Here is a 23694-nt window from a genome sequence, read left to right on the forward strand (position 1 = left end):
GTGGTCCTGCTGGTCATGGCCGCAGATGGTGATGTTATCCAAGTACGAAAAAGTGGCCCGCAGCCCGTACTGGTCCATCATTCGGTCCATTGCTCGTTGGATCATCAAAACCCCGTTCGTGACGCCAAAGGGAACCCAGAGGAAATGGAAAAGGCGGCCATCTGCCTCGAGCGCTGTGTAGTGGCGGTCCTCCGGATGGTGGTATGCAGACTTCTGATCCATCGTGGAGAATACGCGGTACTGTGCGATCTGATTTACCATGTCTGCAATCCGGGGGAGGGGATACGCATCGAGGTGCGTGAACTGGTTAATGGTCTGGCTGTAGTCAACCACCATCTGGAACTTTTCCCCGGTTTTGACGACCACCACTTGAGCTCTCCAGGGGCTATTACTGGCCTCTATGACTCCTTCACGCAAAAGCCGCCGGACTTTGGATCTGATGAACACCCTGTCCTGCAGGCTATACCTCCTGCTGTGAGTGGCCACTGGTTTGCAGTTGGCGGTGAGATTAGCGAAGAGTGGAAGGGGGTCGATTTTCAGAGTTGCTAGACTACATATAGTGAGTGGGGGAGGAGTCCGCCAAAGCTGAGTGTTAGGCTCCTGAGGTTGCACTGGAAATCCAGTCCTAGGAGGAGGGGGGCGCAGAGGTCTGGGAGCACGTATAATTGGACATTGGTGTAATCGGCACCCTGTATTGTTAGCGTTGCAGTAGCGCGCCCCTGTATCTGAACGGAGTGCGACCCCGAGGCGAGGGAGATTGTTTGCTGTGTCGGGAATATCGGGAGCGAGCAGCGCCTTACCAGATCTGGGTGAACGAAGCTCTCAGTGCTCCCAGAGTCGAACAGGCACGGTGTCTCGTATCCGTTGATCTGGACGGGCATCATGGAGCTCTTGAGGTGCTTTGGCCACGACTGATCCAAAGTGATTGCACTGAGCTGCGGGTAGTCGGTGGCGTGGTCGGCGGTGCTGGAGCGGCCCCGTGATGACTGTCCGCGGAGGTCGTAATCTTCGAGTGGCATAGCGGGTGATGGCCAAGATGGCGGCCCCCGTTGATCACACGTGGCGGGCGGCGAGGAAGATGGCGTCCAAGATGGCCGCCCCATTGATCACACGTGGCGAGCGGCGAGGAAGATGGCGCCCAAGATGGCGGCCCCCATGAATCGCACATGGCCGGCCGCATGGGGGAGGATTGCCAAGATAGCGGCCCCGTGAGTCGCACATGTTGTGCGGAGGCGGAGGCGGCAGACATGCTGCCACATTGCGGCGTCTGCAGGCCTGGGAGTCGGAGGAGCGAGTGTTCGGGATAGGGTTCAAGTTTTTAGTTTTGGCCAAGCAGAACTTAGCAAAGTGTCCTTTTCGCCCACAGCTGCTGCAGGTAGCATTGCGGGCCGGGCATTGCTGCCGGGGCTGGCCAGAAAAGTGGCACGATAGCCCTCCGTGGTGGGCTGGTGGCCGCGCGGCGCTGGCCTGGCGCAGTCTCTGGTCGGGGGTCCACGATGGGGTCGTGTGATCGGCCGGGAACGCGGTTAGGCTTTGGAATTACCATGTCCTCCAGGTCCTGGGCCCCTTTCTCGAGAAGACGCTGCCGCACATAGTTGGATCGGACCCCTGCAACATACACATCTCGGACGGCGAGCTCCATGTGCTGGGAGGCTGTCACGGCCTGGAAGTTACAGTCGCGTGCTAGGGCTTTAAGGTCGCGCAGATAGTCTTCTAGCGACTCCCCAGAGCGCTGGCGGTGAGTTGTAAAGATGTGTCGCGCGTAGATTTCATTCACGGGCCGCACGTACAGGCGGTCAAGTATCGCGAGGGCCTCAGTATAAGAATCAGTTACATGAAGTTGAGTTAAGATACGATGGCTCACCCGTGCGTGGAGGAGACTGAGTTTCTGTTCTTCTGTAACAGAGGAGGTAGTCGACGCAGCCAGGTAGGCCTTGAAGCACCGAAGCCAATGCAAAAAAAATTCCTTTGCTTCTGCGGCCTGTGGACCGAGTTCCAGTCGGTCAGGTTTGAGGGCTGATTCCATAGTAGTTTTTAAGTCGATTAAATTGATGCGACCATCAATTCATTCAGAGACACAAGTTGAAGTAAGCTGTGGCTTTAATCGGCTTTCAACTGAGCCTGCCTGCGACTGTGCTGAACTGAGGGCGGACTTGCAGGACCAGGGCACTTATACTTCCTGCTGGGGGTGGAGCCAAGGGGGGAGCCCTGTACATGCTCCTCATCTCCCCCTGTGGGCAGAGCCGCGCAACGGCTCACAGATGGAGCCCACAGGGACACAGTAATGTACAGTGTGAATTTATAGTGGTTACACATTCACCACAAAGGTGTGATTATCTACCCTCCCCGCGTGTTTCCCGGCGGCGGGAGGTGGCCTACCATTGGCCGGTGGCTGTATCTTCAAGTCTTGCCGGGGTCAATGGGATTTTCCATTGAATCCACCCCATATCATCGGACAACCCGTGGAGTGGGTGTGCCATCGGCGGGACAGGAAGATCCCGCTGGCCTGAACAGCCGAAGATGGTGGATTGGCCATGCTAAATTGCCCGTAGTGTCCTTAAAAGTAAGGTTGGGGGGGGGGTTGTTGGGTTACGGGTATAGGGTGGATACGTGGGTTTGAGTAGGGTGATCATTGCTCGGCACAACATCGAGGGCCGGAGGGCCTGTTCTGTGCTGTACTGTTCTATGTCCGTATCTCTCCTGACCTCTAACCAATCGCTGGCCGTCTATTTTTCTCCACCTACTCCACGCCGCTCCCCGCTTTCAAAATGAAACCCACCACATTTCTACCTCTATTCAGCCTTGAAGAAGTCATGCAGAATCAAAACGTTGGGGTGGATTCTCTGCCCCGCAACGCCAGAAACGCGAATCGTAAACGGGCAGAGAATTGGACATCAATGAAAGTCGAGGTTGGGGCCGGGCGGCGAACTGACCACCATGCTCGGGCCCTGCTGGTAGCAACAACGCATTCCACACCCCATGCTGGCAGGCAAACCAGCATTTGCACATGTTAGCTTATCATTACTGGGTTCGGCCCAGTATTTTCCGTGCCTCCGCAATGCTTAGCCCTCGCCAAGCGGAAGTCACACGAGCGTGGTTCACTACAGGTATTTTAAAACGTAGAATGTGGCTGCTGTGGAAGAGAGGGGAGGTAAGAAAAGTTTCCAAAATCATAATAATGTGCTAACAGTTGTGCCGTTGGCTGGGGGTGGGGGTCTGCCAGGGCGGGGCTGAGGGGGGGGAGTAGCGGGATTGGCTCAGAGATAGGTTGTGGATTCGGGACATCCCCACGGGATCGGGTTGGCCAGGCACACACTGCCATTTCTGCAGTCTGCAAGATAGCCATTGTACACAGGTTACAGGACCCTGGATGTGTACCACCCTGACTGCCCACTGTGTCCTGTAAATTTTCAGAGGGCCACCGGTTGTTTGGGTGCCCATCCAGGCCACCACCCTGGGAACCCTCAGACCCCAGCTGACACTTTAACAGGATGGGCGTGGTCAACGCAACCAGTGGCACATCAGGTGTTGACACTCAGTGCACTCATCAGAAGCATAGCAGGGGAAGAACAGAGCTTGCAGCAAACAAAGGAGATATGCATTGTGGCCTTTGGAACCCTCCCTGGCACACTGCCTCTCTCAGAGCACAGGCCTCACCGGTGACACTATCAGCTAGCGCACTCCGCAGAACCACATGCTGTCCCCACGCCCTGTGTGCCCACCACACATGTGCTCCCATCCTGCCTCTGGACTGCTTGCCGCAGCCCATTTGCCACAGCCAGGACGCACAGCACACTGCAGCTATGATCCCAAGAGATGTCCATTCTCCCCCCCACCCCCCAGCCCAATCCATAGGCCCTGCCCGCATGCCACCAAACATGGAGCAGGTTGGTGACACATAATGACACCCCCCCATCCCACAACTCAGTGATGCACTGCTGGCGGTGTACCACATGGTCCACCCAAGGAGGACATCCTCAGTAGAACCCACTGGATGGAGCAGGACAGGGATGCAGAGAGTATCACTGACATGGGTTGTGGTGGCCACCGATACCCCTGTCGACAGGTACGGGTGGTGGGATTGGAAGCCCCCTCCACCGGTGCCAGTCACCGATGGAGCCAGTGGTGCAGTGTGGAAGGAAAAGTGTAGGGGGGGGCGATGGTCAACGGGTAGATTGGGAGGAGGGGGACATGCGGAGGGTGGAGCTGCAGTGCAATGCAGGGCGTGGCCTTTTGGACCTGGGTGGACACAGCAGTACTCACCATGCTAACATGTCTTCCCTTTTCCCCCTGCAGAGAACGAACATCGGAGTACAGCCAGGAATGGTTGCCTTGTGCCTGGCTCAGCAGCCCTTGCAGGCGCAGCGGCTGCAGGCAAAGGCACTGCTCGAAAAGGACCCTCCACAACAGGAGCCTGCCCCAGGGGAACAGGGGCCAGCTTGTGAGACTGGGACGCCAGCCGTCCCAACAGGCTGGGCGGTGAATGAGCAACGGAGATGTTGTATCAGGGCACATGTATACCATCGGCCCTGTCCTTAGAGTACCTGCTGGACCCAGCATGCCATTCAAGACTCTGGCTAACCAGAGAGACTGTGCGACACCTATGCCAGATAATGGCAGAACTGGAATGGCGGGGGTGTGGAGGAGGACATCCACTCCCGGTGGTCGTCAAAGTGAATGTTTTTGCCATGGGGTCCTTATAGGCACCAAGCGGGGGCCTGCCTGTGATATCTCAGACATCCGTACACAGGTGCATCCGCACCTTCACAGATGTACTATATGCCTGGGCAGCAGTCTATATAAACTTCAATGTGAATTGAGTCCACCAGGATGCCCGGCAGTGGGATTTGCCACCATCGCTGGCAAGCCCCAGGTCCAGGGGTTGATAGATAGGACACATGTCCACCTACAGGCACCAATGAATGAGGATGTGCCCTTCATCAGTAGGAAGGGCTTCTACTCCATGAATGTGCAGGTGGTGACCACCATCTGCACATCATGTATATGTATGTCCGATATCCAGGCAGAGTGCATGGCGCATTCATCCTGGCGCACTCGATAGTGCCCAATACTTTCAAGGCACCACTCAGGTGAGGGGTTGGCTCTTGGGTGACAATGGTCATCTGCTGCGGCCGCAGCTAATGACGCCAGTCCAGAGTCACCAGATCAATGTGGAGAACCACTATAATGATGCCCATGCTGAAATCAGATGTGTCATTGAGCGATGCATCGGCGCACTTAAGATCCGGTTCCGGACCCCTCTGGTGGGTCCCTCCAATATAGTTCTAGGAGGGTCTCCCACATCATGCTGGCCTGGTGTTTCCTGCACAACATTGTGCTGCAGAGGGAGGTCATGCTAAAAGGGGAGGGAAGGGTGGGAGGGTAAGAGACGCCAGGCCTCTCCTGACAAGGAGGATGCGCAGGATGGACAGGGCATGGGGACTGGGCAGGCATGGGAGGCCATACAACTTATATGCCAGGGACACTGCACGTGGGAGAACCTCATCACCTCCAGGTGCTGACGAGGAGACCTGGCCACCGGCAACTCAACCTCCCTGTCCCACGTTCCCCCCTCCATCGCCACCCACCCCGCTCTCATTGAAGCCTACTCGTGACAATAAGCGATTTTCATTTCATTTCATTTCCTGCCACCCACCTCCCTCTCCTGCGATCCCTCCGTTCACTCCATCCCCACCGCCCTAGCACCTCCACCCCCTCCACTACAGGATGTTGACCCTGGGTTCGCTGTATCCGCAAGCCTGGTCCATGTGATGGAGGAAACTGACGACCTGCTGTGAGATGAGCTCTGGCGCTCCGGACCGTTTGGCAAAGTCCGACTCCCGCCTTCGGTATCACATTCCACTGTCCGCCCGGGACATTCCATCTCATGGGCCCAAAGACTGTCTGAGAAAGAACCCAACAGCAATTCTGTTCCTTGAAGAAGTGCCACAATTCATCACTGCCATCCAACTAGAAATAAACGTAATGATTCGTTGAAAATAGTAATGAAGCTTGCCTCGCGCAGCCTCCATCGACAAGCATTTACATCTTGTCGAAGACAAATTGCCTGACTATGAATAATTCAAAAATAAAGATGAGCGACCAAACACTTACAATATGCCCACGACTTTCATCTCACATCTCTATTCTGCATTTGAGTGGTGTAATAACCCTCCTGAGGCCCTAATCGATCTCCCTGTGGGACACAGACTCCCCTGCTCGTGGGCGGAGGCCTGCCCAGGTGAGCCTCGACACTGACTACGTAAAAGCCGGCCTGGATGGGGACCGGCATTCTATTTGGCCCGCCGAGGACTTATTGTGCGTGCACCCTTCCGTAGTGGCCGTTTTCTATGGCATTGGAGGCAGTCCAGAGAAGGGTCAACTCAGTTGATCTCAAGTATGGAGGGATTTTCTGATGGGGAAAGGTTAAGTAGATTGCGTCTGCACTCATTGGAGTTTAGAAGAATGAGAGGCGATTTTATTGAGACCGATAGGATTATCATGTGACTTAACCATGGTGGCCTAGCCCGCGATTGGGGCCCACCGATCTGTGGGCGGGCCTGTTCCGTGGGGGCACTTCTTCCTTGCGCGCCGGCCCCTGTAGGGCTCCGCCATGGCCGGCGCGGAGAAGAGAACCCCCCCCGCGCATGCGCCAAAATACACCGGCCAGCGTGTGTAAGCGGAACCACACCGGCAGTTCTACGCATGCACGAGATCACGCCGGCCCTTCGGCGCCTGCACAAACTCACACAGTCCCTTTGGCGCCGGCTCGAGCGACGCCAACCCCTCCGGCGTCCACCTAGCCAGAGTGGTTGAGGCCCTTTCTCCCGCCGGCATGGGGCCGGCATGGGGACTTAGTCCCTCAGAAGGGAGAATCCCGCTGCATATGGGGAGGCGGGGTTGGGGTTGGAAAGGGGGGTTATTGGGATGGTGATCCTCAACAGGGTAGCATGGGTAGCATGGTGGTTAGCATAAATGCTTCACAGCTCCAGGGTCCCAGGTTCGATTCCCGGCTGGGTCGCTGTCTGTGTGGAGTCTGCACGTCCTCCCCCTGTGTGCGTGGGTTTCCTCCGGGTGCTCCGGTTTCCTCCCACAGTCCAAAGATGTGTGGGTTAGGTGGATTGGTACAGGACGGAGATGGAGAACCTGGTGGCACGGTGCAACAACAACAATCTCCCCCTCAATGTCAGCAAAACGAAGGGGCTGGTCATCGACTTCAGGAAGCGAAGTGTCATACACACCTCTGTGTGTATCAATGGTGCTTAGGTGGAGGTGGTTGACAGTTTCAAATTCCGAGGTGTGCACATCCTCAACAATCTGTCCTGGTCCACCCACGTCGACGCTATGACCAAGAAAACAAAACAGCGCCTAAACTTCCTCAGGAAACTAAGGAAATACGGCTTGTCCGCATTGACTCTTACCAATTCTTACACCATAGAAAGCATCCTATCTGGCTGCATCACAGGTTGGTGTGGCAACTGCTCAGCCCCAAACCATAAGAAACTACAGAGAGTCGTGAACACAGCCCAGTCCATCATGCAAACCTGCCTCCCACCTCTTAACCCTGTCTATACCTCCTGCTACCTTGGGAAAGCAGGCAGCATAATCAAAGACCCCGCACACCCAGGTTATTGTCTCTTCCAACCTCTTATATCGGGCAGAGATACAAAGGTCTGAGACACGCACTAATAAATTCAAAAACAGCTTCTTTCCTGCTGTTACCAGACTCCTGAATGACCCTCTTATGGACTGCACCAATCTCTCCATGAATCTTCTCGACTGAGTAGTACTACATTCTGGATGCTTCACCCGATGTCTATGCATTTACATTATGTTTTCGACATATGTCCTCTGTTTTTCATATTTGGAACGATCTGGCCTGGATTGTACGCAGAACAATACATTTTACTGTACCTCGGTGCACATGACAATAAATAAATCTAAATCTAATCTTGCTTACTGTGCAGAGTAGGCAATTGACTAGAATCTGCAAATAAATTGATATATTTTTACAAAGCACATAATACTTTAAAAACCTTACTACAATTGGATCCAATAACTGTCTTTGGATACATGCTAGATACAGATCTTTAAAAATGTTATAAATAGATATATGTTTTTATTTATTTTTCAGTGAATGTCGAGAGACACCAAAAACTGCACTATGCACCAGGATTTGCACAGAGTAAGTTTTGTGAACAAATCATAATCATATTTTGAGGTACATCTGAAAAAAGTAATAAGTTGATCTTCAAGTGTGAGAGTTTCTTTATCAAGTCAAATATGTAAAAGAAGTCATGATTTCAAGCCATTGCCATCTCATTTGCCAGTGTTAGGGATTGGGGCTGGTAGCTTCTTTATAAATTAAAGCAGATGCCAGAGCTAGAATGGGAAGGAAATAATTTATGCCTGTGAGTGAAAATGAGAATACTACTGGAAGGTGGAAACATGAGATGAAATATGCATATTATATTGCATATTCACAAAAGTTCTGCTTGTGTGATGATTCCTTAAAATTGTAATTGGTTATGTGATTAAGGCAGATTTATGTGTAGCTAGATTGCTACTTTAACACAAGGGAGGAGTGGTAGTGGGACGGAAATGGAAAGAAGCACATCACACTGTTAGTGGAAGAGAAGAAAATATTTGAAGGCAAGTTCCTGTGAGCTCCATTATTTTTCTAAAGTCTTAATAACTACATTCAAAGTTATATAATGTTTTCAATCAAATTGTTAGCTCAGGAGTACAGGGAGATCAGAAGAAACACAATTTAATTAAATTGTTTGATCAGTCTTTTTAATGGTCCTTGCTGGTCATCAATTGTTGTGTGGCAAGAAAATGCTTCCTTCAATTCTTGCTGTTTATACGGTCTTCAGTTTTGTCATTAACCACTGGCAAAATTAGGAGAATTGTTTTAGTTCATTTGTATACTTGATTGGTAACCTAGCAGAAAGGTGGTTTGAAGGAAGAGTTTGGGAGGGGCGAGGACATGCAGGGATTTGAAAACAAGGATATAAATTTAAAGATCAGTTACTTGTGAAATCAATAACAGTTTTAATCAGCACATCTAATAAAAATACTTATTCCCAGAAGATATTGCAAGGAGGTTCAGCAATGAAATACTTTAAGCTACTTTAGTTATTTGGTTCCACATTAATTTTAATCTTTTTCTCTGCAGAAGGGCGTGCTTTCACTTCTGGTAAGACACAGCTTAAGCATTTATTCTTTACATAGGTGTGTTGATAAACCTTTCAGCCTTATACAGTTACATATAAAATTAATGGACAGGAAAAGACCAGGTGATCTATCAGGACCACTCAGCAGCTTCATGTTTAAACACTTCCCACCTATCTCCATCACTGCAGCCATGTAATGAACTGGGAGAGATGAAGGAGAAAGCATCCAGGCCCAATTAGGTAAATAAGCAGAGCAAAATTCCTCTCCATCTTCTTCAGTCCAGGGGATCATTTTGGGCAAATTTATAGAAATATTTAGGCCGAGATTTTCCTGACTTGCCACAGCAGTTGTGGTGAGCCAGCCAAAATTCCATTGACATCGGTGACATTGCCAGCGGAAGGGATCGGAAGAACCCGTCATTAGCTTCAATATGGTGCAATCTGTGCCCCAGTGGAAATCTGGTCTAGTCCTCTCTTATAGACATTCAGATGGTCAATATCCTCCACAACAGCTGAAAACATATTCTACTGGCTAGCTACTCTTTTGGAAACGAAGAGCTACCTAACCTACAGCCTGTTCCCAGTCCTGCATAATGTCGCAACACCCTGGGCTAGTGCCTGGTCAATTCCAGCTCCATTTGACCCAGAGGATAAAGATCTTTGATCTTTGATGCACTGGGATCATTTCCAGTCATTGTCTTTCTGAGGTTCAGGCTTTTGTTTTGATACATTTTCCTTCTTAGCTTGAAATGGTTTTCTCTGGCAAGGTTGTTTACCTTACATCATTTCAGTTTCACAGAAAAGGATGTGCCAGGCACTCACTGCTTTCTGAACAATACAGCAGTTCTTTCACTTCAGCATGCAGGGGAGGGAGACGGTGTTCCTTTCACTTCCAAGGTTTAAACACTTCTGCCAAGTTCTCCTCAGAAGGCATAATGCAGGAACCAATCACTGACCAATGTCAGGCAGAACACTGCCCCTGGCCAACCCATTGGTTACCAGTTAACAAATCGAACCGATTCCTTTCACAACCGGTTCCTCGATCCATCTGGTGCCGAAGAGTCTGGCTTCTCCACTCTCAAACACAAAACATGGGAACACAGTATCCTGCAAAGTGGGCTGTTTCAACTTTGCGTTGATTGTTTTCTGTCACAAGGAAGGACCACTGTAGATTTCCTCCACTAGCTGCAAGCTGGAGCAAATCTTCTAGCTAAATTTCCCTTATGAAACCTGCACTGAATTGACTGCTTCTGTCTGTAAACACACAGATAAATTGAACCAAATAAGTCTCCAATAAAGCTCCACTCAGAACCATTATATCTATTACACAGGTGACCCATTCCGAGGTATAAATGCACATTAGGTACTTTTTCATTCCAAAGTTTTCCTTGATTTTGGGAAACCATATGTATCATTTCTATCTCTAATTGAATTTTATGACCCTCGTTCCCAAACTTGCTAGCTTCTAGCTTCTTCTGTGGCGGTTTTCAGGTTTTTTCCACAATCAGCTCTGATCTTGCAAAGTAAACATAAGTTAGCTTTTAACTGTAATTAACTCCAAGCATATTTGAATTGCATTTACTTCAGGGTTGCTTATCAGTTTCTCAGTCTGGTGCCCCCATTTTCTACAGTTACAACTTCAATTCCTAAAATTTATATTCTAAAATGTATGAATTATGAACTATATATTCTTAGTGTTGGGTGGGGTTACTGGGTTATGGGGATGGGGTGGAGATGTTGACCTTGGGTAGGGTGCTCTTTCCAAGAGCCGGTGCAGACTCGATGGGCCGAATAGCCTCCTTCTGCACTGTAAATTCTATAATGAAACCCACAGCAAAGTAAGGGCCATTTTCTCTGAAGTATTTCAGGAGATTCAGTGGAGGGTAAATTATTTTAAACCCTGTCTCCCTGCCCTGTTTCCCTGCCAAATTCAGAACATGCAGAAGGAAATGCCTGACTTCCTTTGAAGATTGTTTTGCTTCTGTAATAATTTTTTTAAAATAATCTAAAGAATGTGAGCGTTGCTTGCTAGACCAGCATGTATTGCCCATTGATAATTACCCTTGAGAGGTGGTGAGCTGCCTTCTTGAATCACTGCAGTTCCTGAGGTGCAGGTACATGCACAGCGCTGTTAGGAAGGAAGTTCCAGGATTTTGACACAGCAACAGTGGAGGAACAGCAATAGATTTCCAAGTCAGGATGGGGAATGACTTGGAGGGGAACCTCCAGGTAGTGGTGTTCCCATGTATCTGCTGCTTTTGTCCTTCTAGATGGTAGCGGTCATGGGTTTGGAAGGTGCTGCAGCAAGAGCATTGGTGGGTTCCTACAAATGTGTGAAGTTGAAGCGTTATTGTATAAAAGTGACAATGCTTTAATGTTCTAAAACTTTTACATCTTTTTCAAGTTGACACCGATCCTCATTTTATCATTTCAATAAATGATCACAGTGATGCCATTTGTTTCAACATTGATGGGAAACCAGGTGCAATTCTAAACCTGGTGGCAGATCCGTCTACAGGTAGGTGCAAGCTCTGCCACAAGCTGTACAAGTAAAGGAAAATAGCTGTGCATTGCTAACAAAAGAAACATCTGAGTTAGCAGATCATACAGTGACATTCATGCTGACAATTCAGGAATATTGCTGTTTGATCTGTCCGCATTCCTGGCTGATATAGGAAAATCTGACAGCAAAGCCTTTAGTAATTCAAAATGAGAAAAGATCAGAAAATAATAAGTTATTATTTGTAGTGAGTAGTAAACAAAATCTAAGCCTCAGACACATTCTGGGGGCTTTTTCATATTTCAACATAACTGAGATGGGGCCAGGATTTGAACATGTAACCTTTTGAATTGACAGTTTAGTATAATGCTTCTAATTTTATTACGTGTATTCGGTTAGATTTAGATTTATTTATTGTCACAAGTTCCGAGGTACAGTGAAAAAGACTGTTCTGCGTACAGTCCAAATGGATCGTTCCATACATGAACAAACATAGGACACGATAAATACACAGACACAGGCAGCGGGTGAAGCATACGGAGTGTCGTGCTGCACAATAGAGAAGATTCGTGGCGAGAACAGTTCAGTCCATAAGAGGGCCATTCAGGAGTCTTGTAACAGGGGGAAAGAAGCTGTTTTTGAATCTGCTAATGCGCGTTCTCAGACTTTTATATCTTCTGCCCGATGGAAGAGGTTGAAAGAAAGAATACCCTTGGTGGGAGGGATCTTTGATTATGCTGCCCATTTTCCCAAGGCTGCGGGAGGTGTAGACAGAGTCGATGGATGGGAGGTGGGTCGCGTAATGGACTGGGCTGTGTTCACGACTCTCTGTAGTTTCTTATGGTCTTGGGCTGAGCAGTTGCCTTACCAGGCTGTGATGCAGCCAGATAGGATGCTTTCTAAATCAAAAACTTCTAAATCTGGACTGTACGCAGATCAACACTCTTCATTGTACCTCGTTACACGTGACAATAAATCTAAATCTAATCTTCATTATTTCCCTTAATTTTTACTAGTGGATAAAGGACATTGGATAGGATCTCCTTATATCTACAACAAATATCTTTTCATTCTTGGCACCATGGCCATTTCACTGCTTTCATACTATCCTTCTTGTCTTTATACATCATTGTAGATTATTGACAGCCTGATATTTGTCAATTTAATTAATGTCGCTTATGTTGCAGATAAATGAAATCAAATGAAACTTAGCTATTAACAATTCAATTATTCCCTATAATTAAACGTTTCCTGGTTCCTTCCTGTAACAATTATTTTAATTCATCATTTGGTTTTATGCAAATACGATTCTCCAGATTTTGAATTGATTAATATTCATTAATGTTTTCAAATTTGTATGTAGATTTTGTGGTAAATGGACAGTTGATTGGAGTGAAGGAAACAGAAAATAACAAGAAAATAAAAACTTACTTTGGAAAGTTTGGAATTGTGAACAATAAAATGGATGTGAAAGTTGAAGTTTCAACACAAATGATTGCAGTCTCTTACGGAGAGGATAAGGTTTCTTTCTCTTGGTCAACAACAACATCTTTAACAAAAGAGAGGTATGGTCTATATAGCAATACAGCAGCATCACATCTGTTTCAGACAAAAGTTGGTGGCAGCATTGGTGTAAATCGAGCCAAGAAATTACTTTAATTCTCAGAAAAGGCCTTGCAATGAAAAAAATTCAAAGCAAAATAGAAATAGGAACCAAGAAGTCGCCATCGCATACACAAGGTAGAATAGCAATATTGCTGCAGTTAGAAACCTAAGTGAAGAATCATAACAGTCAAATACTTGGAGGAGGATTAATCTGATATTGACATTGATTAAAAAAAATAAAAGATGTTTTATTAAGTAAAGGCTTTTATGGTCCATATCAATTGTTTTCACCCCTTGAAGTAAAAAAAACTCACCACTATTCTTAGAATTCTGCCTGTACCAAAAAGGGTCAATAAGACATTCTAAATGGTGAACAGAGATTCTCACTCCCTGACTCCTATGCAGGCTTAGGTGGGTGCTATTCAGGTCAAACTATATTTTCAAGTTATCCCCCGGTATAACCCATATCTTCATAGAAGACCTTTATCTACTTACCACATAGTAGCATCGATCCTGGGTTCCGCATTGCTAAGTAAGTAAAGTAGATTTTGTAATAACCACTGTTTCAGGTTAAAACTTTAAGTTATTTAATTATTATATTTTTTCTTTTAAAAGATGCAATCACTGTCTTTACAGAAAAGTAAAAAGATCTTGCTTCTGGTTTCCCGTGGTTGGTTGAAAAGACCTTCAGGTCCACCTTGACAATCTCTCTTCTTTAACTTTTGGTCTTTCTCAGATGGATTCGCTGTTCCGCTCGGTTGCTATGCTCTATCTTTCCCATGACCGAGGGGAGTTATGAGAGCTGACTCTCTCTTCTTTAGCTTTTGGTCTTCTCCAGATGGATTCGCTGTTCTGCTCAGTTGCTATGTTCTATTCTTCCCATGCCCGAACTATGAGAGCTGCCTCTGCTGGCTGTCCGCTTTTTTAGGGTTTATATTCCCCTTCTAGCAGTTATAAAGTTTTCATGACATTATCGTAAAGTAACTTTATTTTACTCTTGATTGTACAAGGTACCTTTAATCTGAATTGTTTCTAACATGACAATGTATTCATATTGAGCATGACTTCAGCTCATCAATCTCTGATTACATTGTTTCCTTTGTGATGTTCAAAAGTGCTTTGATCCAAGAGGGGTGTTACATCTGGTTTTTGTCATTTCTAAAGTTGCCTTATTATCAAATAGTGCCCCCAGCTCAGAACTCTGACTCCGATTTGGGTCTAATGTGTGTTCCCGTGGTCACGTTGTCTCCAGCTTCCCATATTCCCATACCGTCGGCAGCACGGTAGCACTGTGGATAGCACAATTGCTTCACAGCTCCAGGATCCCAGGTTTGATTCCGGCTTGGGTCACTGTCTGTCCGGAGTCTGCACATCCTCCCCGTGTGTGCGTGGGTTTCCTCCGGGTGCTCTGGTTTCCTCCCACAGTGCAAAGATGTGCAGGTTAGGTGGATTGGCCATGATGATAAATTGCCCTCAGTGTCCAAAATTGCCCTTAGTGTTGGGTGGGATAACTGTGTTATGGGGATAGGGTGGAGGTGTTGAACTTGGTAGGGTGCTCTTTCCAAGAGCCGGTACAGACTCGATGGGCCGAATGGCCTCCTTCTGCACTGTAAATTCTATGATATTCACCTGATGTCAGCAGAATTTCACACCTAGCTCACTGAGCTAAATCGTTGGCTTTTAAAGCAGACCAAGCAGGCCAGCAGCATGGTTCGATTCCCGTACCAGCCTCCCCGGACAGGCGCCGGAATGTGGCGACTAGGGGCTTTTCACAGTAACTTCATTGAAGCCTACTTGTGACAATAAGCGATTTTCATTTCATTTTACGGGGCTGTTTAGCACACTGGGCTAAATCACTGGCTTTGAAAGCAGATCAAGGCAGGCCAGCAGCACAGTTCAATTCCCGCAACAGCCTCCCTGAACAGGCGCCGGAATGTGGCGACTAGGGGCTTTTCACAGTAACTTCATTGAAGCCTACTCGTGACAATAAGCGATTTTCATTTTTTTTTCATTTCTCACCCAATTCAACTGACATTCCTAGTCATTCTTTTCTAGCTGCTTAATAAAATAATTAACTTCAAAGAAGGTGCAAAATATTGCTTTTTTCCATGTAACTTTTTTCCAGGGGGGGCCCCAACGGTGGCCTCGCCCTCGATCGAGGCCTACCGATCTGTGGGAGGGCTTGTTCCGTGGGGGGGACTTCTTTCTTTCACGCTGGGCCCCTGTAGGGCTCCGCCATATTGCCCAGAAACAGGCACGGAGAAGAGAACCCCCTGCGCATGCACGGAAATACGCCGACTGGTCCACGCAAGCGCAAACTCGCGCTGGCCCTTCGGCGCCGTCTGAAGCTGTGCCAACCCCTCGGCCGTTCACCTCGCCCCCGAACGTTCAGAGAATTCCTCACGTTCGGGGGCTGTTGATGCCGGAGTGGTTGCTGCCGGTTTTCCCACTGGCATGGGGACTTAATCCCACCCATGGAATCTGTGCTAACAAAGGTTTTTGACATACCTTCCAGAGATCAATCAAAGTAGAGGGACTGAACATCTGGAGCTCAGAAATTGGTGAGGTGGTGCAAACTGGAAGGAAATGAGCAAATATTATGGGACGAGTGAAACAAACTGATGCAACCAGAGCAGTGCTTTGGGCAGGGATGATAGGTTTTGAGTTGGAGGTACGTGCAGTGGGGATGAGAATGCACAGTTATCCTAAATCCCAGACCATCAAATGCTAAGATCAGTCGAACAAATTGATTTAGAAATTTTAAACAAACATTCTATCTGATTAAGCCACCTTTAAGAATCACACTTAACATACATCACCATCTACCTCTGTAGCACTGGAATGTTATGGCTTGCTATGGACAAAAGGAGAATGATTAACTGTATGATACAGATATCAGGTACAACCTCAATCTCCTGCAGTATCGTAATCCAAACAAAATAGCCTAAGAGACAAATATAGAAGATGTGGCAGCGGCTGAATATTCTGTGACTGATCCAACACTAATTCATGGGACTGATTCCCCAGTCCCCCAGCTGCATGTTTCCTGGCAGCATGCCATATGCTGGTGGCAGGATTCTCTACTCTCGCTTCTTGTCATGGGATTTCCCATTGAAGCCTCCCCATACCCTGGGAAAGCTGTGGACAGGGGGTGCACTGCCGGCAGGAACAGAGAATCACAACAGCCGGAGAATTCTGGCCATGATGTCTGGCTACCAACAAAACAGTACTGGAAGATGCAATGCAGAATTTTGAGTTGTTCACAGTTTGGTTGGTGCATTTCAAGGAATCACAGACCAGATAGCTTCTATGCCTCTACAAAGTCATCCAGTTAAAATCAAATATCCAATGTTCTTGAGGGCAAGTTGAGTTCAGTCTGTTCATTGAAATGAATATAACATAGAATTATGGAATCATTAAAGCACAAAAAAGGCTATTCAGCCCATCAGATCCATGCTGACACTCCTTTGGAGCAATTCACATACTGCCACACCCCCCCCCCCCCCCCTTCCTGCACTTGTACATTCCTCTTTTTTAGTTATTTAGAAAAAGAAATAAAATCTATGGCACAGAAAGAGGCCACCATCTGTGCCAGCTGACAAATGAGCCACCCAACATAATCCCATTTTCCAACACTTGGCCCATAGCCCTGGAGGTTATGGCATTCAGTTGCCTATCTGGATCCTCTTAAATGTGTTGAGGGTTTCTGCCTCAAATAACCTTTCAGACAGTATTCCAGACTCCCAAAATGCTCTGGGTGAAATTGTTTCCTTATCTACCTTCCAATCCTTCTCACAATCACTGTAGATCTATCCCTCCTAGTCATTGATCTCGCTGTTCAGGGAAATAGGTCCTTCCCACCTCCCACTCTATCCATATCCCTCACAACCTTTTACACCACAATCAAATTTCATTTCAGCCTGTTCTGTTCCTAGGAAAACTACCCAGTCTTTCCTCATAGCTGCAATTTCCACCTTGACAATATCACTGGGCTGTAATGTTAGCCATCTTCCTAAATAAAACAAATGGAAAAAGATTCCAGTTTCAATCTGGGAACCAATGGGCTGGATTTAATACAGCTGTCGCAGTGGGAAACATGGCAGCCAGGCCCCTTTAACATTGGGGAGGGTCTGCATCATTTTGCAGGCAGCAGCCAAACTTCCCCGATTAATTCATAGGGCAGAAAGGGCTGATAGAAGATTCTCGGCTGCTACTGGTATATTAATTAGCGTCAAGACATGTTGGGCTAGTGCACGGTCAATTCCAGCACCATTTGACACAGTGTTGAAACACAGGTGACAATAGATTTTATTTAAAATAGGGAAGCACGGTGGCGCAGTGGTTAGCACTGCTACATCATGCCGCCGAGGACCCTGGTTCAATCCCGGCCCCGGGTCACTGCCCATGTGGAGTTTGCATAATCTCTCCGTGTCTGCGTGGGTCATATCCCTACAACCCAAAGATGTGCAGAGTAGGTGGATTGACCACAATAATTGCCCCTTAATTGGAAAAAAAAATAATTGGGTACTCAAAATTTATTTTAAAATTATAAAAATAGATTTTATTTAAAATGCCCGAGGTCCTTGGTTGAGCTCCATAAACCACAGTCACCTGGTTTGTAACTTTAAACATAAGCAATCTTTTATTATGTACAGTATTATAACAAAACAGCCAGAAAGTGTAACTGACTACTACCCCTTTCCCAACCCCATTCCTTTCTAGCTTGCCCCACTCTTTATGTATACACGTACACACAGACAAACAACACAAAAGGGAAAGTATGGTGGAAAGGGAAAGAAAATATAAATGAAAATAAAAGGGTAACGATCTTTGATGCACTGGGATGACTTCCAGTTCATGTCTTTCTGAAGTTCAAGCTTTTGTTTTGGTACTTCTTTCTTCTAGGCTTGAGATGGTTCGGTCTGGCAAGGTTGTCTACCCTCTGGGTTGTCTACCAGTCAGATATAGCACTTAGGGTGAAGGGGATCTAAGGATATGGGGGGGGGGGGGGGGGGGGGGGGTAAAGCGGGATTAAGCTATTGAGTTGGATGATCAACCATGATCATAATGAATGGCAGAGCAGGCTCAAAGGGCCTCCTCCTGCTCCTCTTCTATGTTTCCCTGCAGACTCGGTATAATTTCAAGTTCACAGCAAAGGATGTGCCAGGCACTCACTGCTTTTGGAACAATAGAGGTTATTTCACTTCAGCAAGCAGGAGACCGAGAGTGTTCCTTTCACTTCCAAGGTCTAAACTCTTCTAACTAGTTCTCTCTGAAAACATTGTGCAGGAACGAATCACTGACTGTTGTCAGGCAGAATACTGGCTAACCCACTAGTTACCAGTTAACCAATCGAACCATCTCCCTCCAGAGCTGGTGATCTTAGTCTGACTTCTTTTTGTATTTTCTAGGGAACAGTGTCCTGGCAAGCAGGCTGTTTTAATTTTGTCTTCTGCACGCCCCGATTATGGTCTCTGGACCAAAATAATAAAATATAACAAAATAAATGGGAACAAATGAAATACATAGGAAGGACTCTTATAATTAGGCTCATTAATTGGCCAATTGACACCCATTATTCCTGAGCCTATCACAATTTATTTGTGGCTCAGAAATTAAATGGGAACTGAACAGTTTATGCGCACCCTCAGAAGGCTGCCAGTAGACCATGTTGGGTTTCCAGAGGCACAGTGGATGTGGGAGGAGAGGGTCCCTTGAATTTAAGTGCTCTGCCTGATTAAGGGACTAAGCATTGGGAGTGGTGGAGCCACTGAAAAACAGCTTGCCTCTGTCTCTACGCAACCCTCAGCCGATAATCACCATCCCACATTCACTCACCTTTGGTCTGGATGGTTCTGGGTCTCGGGTGGGTGCATTCCCGTCAGCAGCCACCACTCTCGCTAACATTGATGAAGAGCTACCTGCCTTTAATGGCCATCAGATCTCTCCAGGCAAGACTTGCGCTGCTGGGGATCTCAACTGCAAGGATGGCCCGACGGTGGTCACGTTAGTACCTGAAGGACACTTGATTCCGTTGTGCTTCACCTACAGAACTGATGTGGGTTCCTTGCCAGTTCACTGACTGGGGCAAGATCCCCAGTGGCCTGACAAAATCCTGACAAATATGTGGCTTTGTGTTCATTTTAAGATGATATTGCCTTGCAGTTGATTAAAGGAGCAGTGTGTAAACTGAGTGGAAGTGGGAAAACCATAAAAGACCCAAATCTATAACACAAAGGGAGGGATTTCCTAGTTGTCTCACAGAGGGGAGAAGGTGGGTAGATTTCTCAGCATGTAAAACTGGCAGTATATGTTTTGCCAAAGCTGAATGAATTCACTCACAGGGTTTTGTCAGGGTGGCAGAGAGGGATATGCTGTAGACCTGGGGCAATCTCTCCTCGACCACGTATGGACCCCCAGCCCATCATCCGGTTACAATCTTCAAGAGCATCAGAAGGGCATTTGGAAGATTATTTAGTCCTAGTGACAACACTGGGTGCAGTGGCCACTGCTGGGACTGCACCCAGTCAAGAAGGACAGCAATGGATACCCCACTAGGAACAAGATAGATGGGGTCGGGTGTTGCTGGGGCCAGTCAAGCAGGGTCCAGCAAATGAGGGGTGGAGTTGGTGAGGGCCGAGAGCTGCTACTGTGGGTGTGGCCACTGCTGCCAGGGAGACCTCGTGAGCCACACAGTGCTTGTGCCCCACCCTCCCCCCTTTTTGAGCAAGCTGGTAAAATCTAGACCAAAATGGGATGTACCTTAACCACAGCATGGCATAGGAAAATCGGAACCAGAAAAGAAAGCACCTGTTCTGGATTCACATGTGAATACACATCTATTAGAAAGTACTAATCTAAACAATCACAGCTGCAAAGACAAATAAATAAGTGAAAGGGCAATCCTATCCTGGTCAATTAGACAATCCAAAGACACATGGGAAAATCAGCAGTTGGCTACCATGCCAATCTACAAATGCAATTCCAAGCAGAGTGTAAGAATGCCAGTTTTACTTCTGCTCTTAATTCCTTTGTTCTTCTGTTCTTGCCCCCACATCCTAATGCAACTATGATTTGATCTCGAGCAGCTCTCATACTTGAATGATGTTAGTGGGCTGCTACACCACAATCAGTCGTCTATGCTTTTAGAGTGAGAGGGTTCCTCTCCTTAGCATTTCCCACTGCCCCATGCATTTATTCTAATTGCCATTACTTTTTCAGATCCCTTTCCAAGTCACATCTGAAGTCTAACACAAAGTATGCATTGCGCTAAACAAAGTAAAGCTAACATTAAAATACTGAAGATGCGGCTTTGAAGATGGGCTATAGATTACACAGCAAGTGCATGGAGAATGCAAGAAGAGGTCAAATGGAGTCTGTTCAGTAGCTTGTAATGAAGGGTGAGGCTGAAAGAAGGTACAAATGATTGAGGCCTGTGGTAGAGGAGCACTATAATCCTGCCACTGTGGTGAGAGTTGATTGCTCGATGGTATATGATTACTCCAACTGAGGTCAGCTAGGGCCACAGAATAATTGTTACAACAGACTAACTGAGTGAGACTTTTAGGAATGTTTGCTTATTAACATATATATATTGTTAAACTATTATTAGAATGGAGAAATTTGAGAGCTTTATTTGTGTTTTTTCAATATTCAGGACATCAGCATCATTTATCATCTCTAACATTTATTTTCTAGTTTCTCGATCTCAATCATGAAAGAAAAGAATCTCACACTAACAATGGGCGATGATGCAACATTTGTTATTGTATTGCATCGGGTGAGGAAAAATCACACTGTACACAGAGATTTTCTGGGATTTTATACAATTGACAGCCACAGATTCTCAAATATGACACATGGATTACTCGGTATGTAGAATATTCGCTTAATTAGTTGCCCAGCCGATTAAGTGCTTCACAATTGGTGGCTGTACCTTCAGCTGCCAAGGCCATAAACTCTGGAATTTCCTCCTTTACTTTTCCACAACTCTATCTTGGTTTTCATCTTGAAGACATACTTTAAAACCTACTTCTTTGACCAAGCTTTCATTATCTGGCTTTCCTTATGTGGCTCAGTGTCATTTGTTTATTTTATAATGTTCCTGTGAAACAGGTTGGGATGTCTTATTACATTAAATGTGCAATATAGATACAAGTTGTTGGTGTTGTTGTGAACATTGAACACCACTAGCAGGTAATGCAGTTCTTGTACAACAATTTTGCATATTCCTTTGCAGAAATTTAGGAATGACTGCAGATCACATGTCCCAAGAGCAGTAATTTCCATTCTTCACTGAAACACTGTGAATTTGACAACATTTATTCTGTGTTTGTCCTTGGATTGTTACAAAAACTACATGTTCACATCAGTTTGTTCTCTCATTTGTGAAATAAATAATGAAAAGAATAGTTCATCCTGGTTAAAAAGGTTTCAGTTCCAGAACACAAATACTGGTGAGTCTTATTATTTATAAGTACAAAGAGGGGGGATCAACAACTGAAAGCCTGTGGAAACGCACTGTTGCCATTTCAATAGGTCCAATGAGATTTCATCCCAATCGGGCACCTATCTATCTGCTGCTGGCTGTCCCGGCTCCTGTGAGAGGAATTTCCCTCCCCCGAGATATCCTGCTGGAGGGCAGATGTCCTACCTCCATGAACCACTGGCCAATCAGAATCTGGTAGCTCACCAACGCTAAGAGCAGTGGCCACTGCCAGCACTGCAGTGCATCCTGCAACCGGGAACAACGATGAAGGCCCAGGGCACAGCTGAGTGGGGTAGGTTCACATGGCTAGGCAGGGAGGCCGCAGCAAGGATTCTAGGGGGGAAGACGGGTTGATTTTAAGGGCATGTGTGTCTGACAAGGAGGCCTCATGACTACCAGCTAGGGTATACCTGTAGGGATTGGCCTGGAGTCTCCAGGAATTGAAGATCAATGTTCAGGACATTGCTGTGTGCAAAATGAAGAAAAAATAAAAGGGACATTAGAAGAGTTTTTTGTAATTTTCTTTGAACATTTCTCTTTACCAAATCTAAATATATCGAAAATGTGGGTGAGCCACTGGGGGCTGTGGGGAGTGAGGGGGGGTGGGGGGGAGAGGTGGCAGAAGCTGTTTGGCTGACAGTTAAGCATTGTCCAATTGTGTAATGACCCTTTTTGCTTTCCAATTGGCATAGGAAGGCAGTACATCACAAGGAGGGGTGTGTTGGCCGATGAATGGCTGCAGCATGAGTGCAAGTCATGTGATGATATCTCCAGGATTACATTTAATCACAGTTGACAACCCTGTATACCTGGCAGTAGGTCTGCACAACTTTGCCCCTCATCGCCACTGATTGTATATCAGCGATTACAGGCCCTTAAGCAGCCCCTTATGTGCCTTAATTGCCCTCTAGTCTTCCCAGCCTGGACTAAATCAGAGGGAGGCAATGGATACTCTATCTTGCAAATACCCACCTGATCAAACAGGCCATTCACCACCCCACCCAAACACCCACCACGACCTCTGAACCCGCCTCTGAATTCCACCCTTTATTTAAAATCAATTTTAATTGAGTTACTGTATTGTCATGTGAATGTCCCTTTAAGAAAAGTGTGTTTTATCAAATGGCTGTAGTGCTGTCATTGTGTGGGTGGAGATGGAATGTGATTCTGCTTTTTACTTTAGTTTTGAGCTGGAAGCTCTTTTTGGCTCTGTGTTTTAGCTTCGCTTTCAATTGGAGAGCTGCATTCAAACAAGGAGGTGTATATCGCTCTCTCTCTCTAAAGAATGTCTCCAGATCACTTGATGATTTCAAAGTAATACCTGCTTCTGTAGAGAATTCAAACCCACTGGGCGGGATTCTCTGAGCCTTCGCTCCGGAATCGCGCTCGGCGCTGGGGTGGAGAATTACCCAAAATAGGCCCCCACGCCGGTACGCGATTTTCCGGCGACCAGAGAATCGCCGCCATTCACACACGCGTGCGCGATCGACGCAGTGCCAGTTGGGGGCCATTGGATAACGCCCCCCGACCCCTGCCCTGCCCCCCCCCCCGGGCGATTCTCTGCGCTCGACGGGCCGAGTGCTCGCCGGGTCCCGCCAGCGTGATTCTAGTATGGTTCCACCCACAGGGAACTTGAAGTCGCGGCTGATGGGTGCATTATGGTGGGGGGGGGGGGCATGGGGTTCGGACACCAGGGGGGGCCTCGACGACGGGCAGGCCCGTGATCGGGGGCCACTGATCGGCGGGCCATCGCGATCCGGGACCGACCTATCTTCCTCCACGCGGGCCTGCTGTGTGGCTCCACCATTTCAGCGGCGCATGCTCTGAGGCGGGCCGCCGCTCACATGCGCGGCCGTGCGGTCTGTCCAGCAGGGCCCCGTCGGCAGCCAGAGCTGCAGGATGCATGCCGGTGGCCTGATTGTCTC

General features: G+C 47.3%; 1 protein-coding gene across 3 annotated transcripts in view; it reads left to right on the plus strand.

The window, feature by feature from the left end:
- LOC119973914 (inter-alpha-trypsin inhibitor heavy chain H3-like) overlaps positions 1-23694 on the plus strand; it is a 76341-nt gene that overhangs the window by 50751 nt on the left and 1896 nt on the right. For all 3 annotated transcript variants that reach the window (XM_038812531.1, XM_038812532.1, XM_038812533.1), the window contains 5 exons: positions 8135-8185; positions 9179-9199; positions 11581-11694; positions 13040-13241; positions 20980-21152. In XM_038812531.1, coding sequence (XP_038668459.1) covers positions 8135-8185; positions 9179-9199; positions 11581-11694; positions 13040-13241; positions 20980-21152 — 561 coding nt within the window. The remainder of the gene's footprint in view (positions 1-8134; positions 8186-9178; positions 9200-11580; positions 11695-13039; positions 13242-20979; positions 21153-23694) is intronic.

The sequence above is a fragment of the Scyliorhinus canicula genome, chromosome 11 (genome assembly GCF_902713615.1).
Source record: "Scyliorhinus canicula chromosome 11, sScyCan1.1, whole genome shotgun sequence".
NCBI classification, from domain to species: Eukaryota; Metazoa; Chordata; class Chondrichthyes; order Carcharhiniformes; family Scyliorhinidae; genus Scyliorhinus; species Scyliorhinus canicula.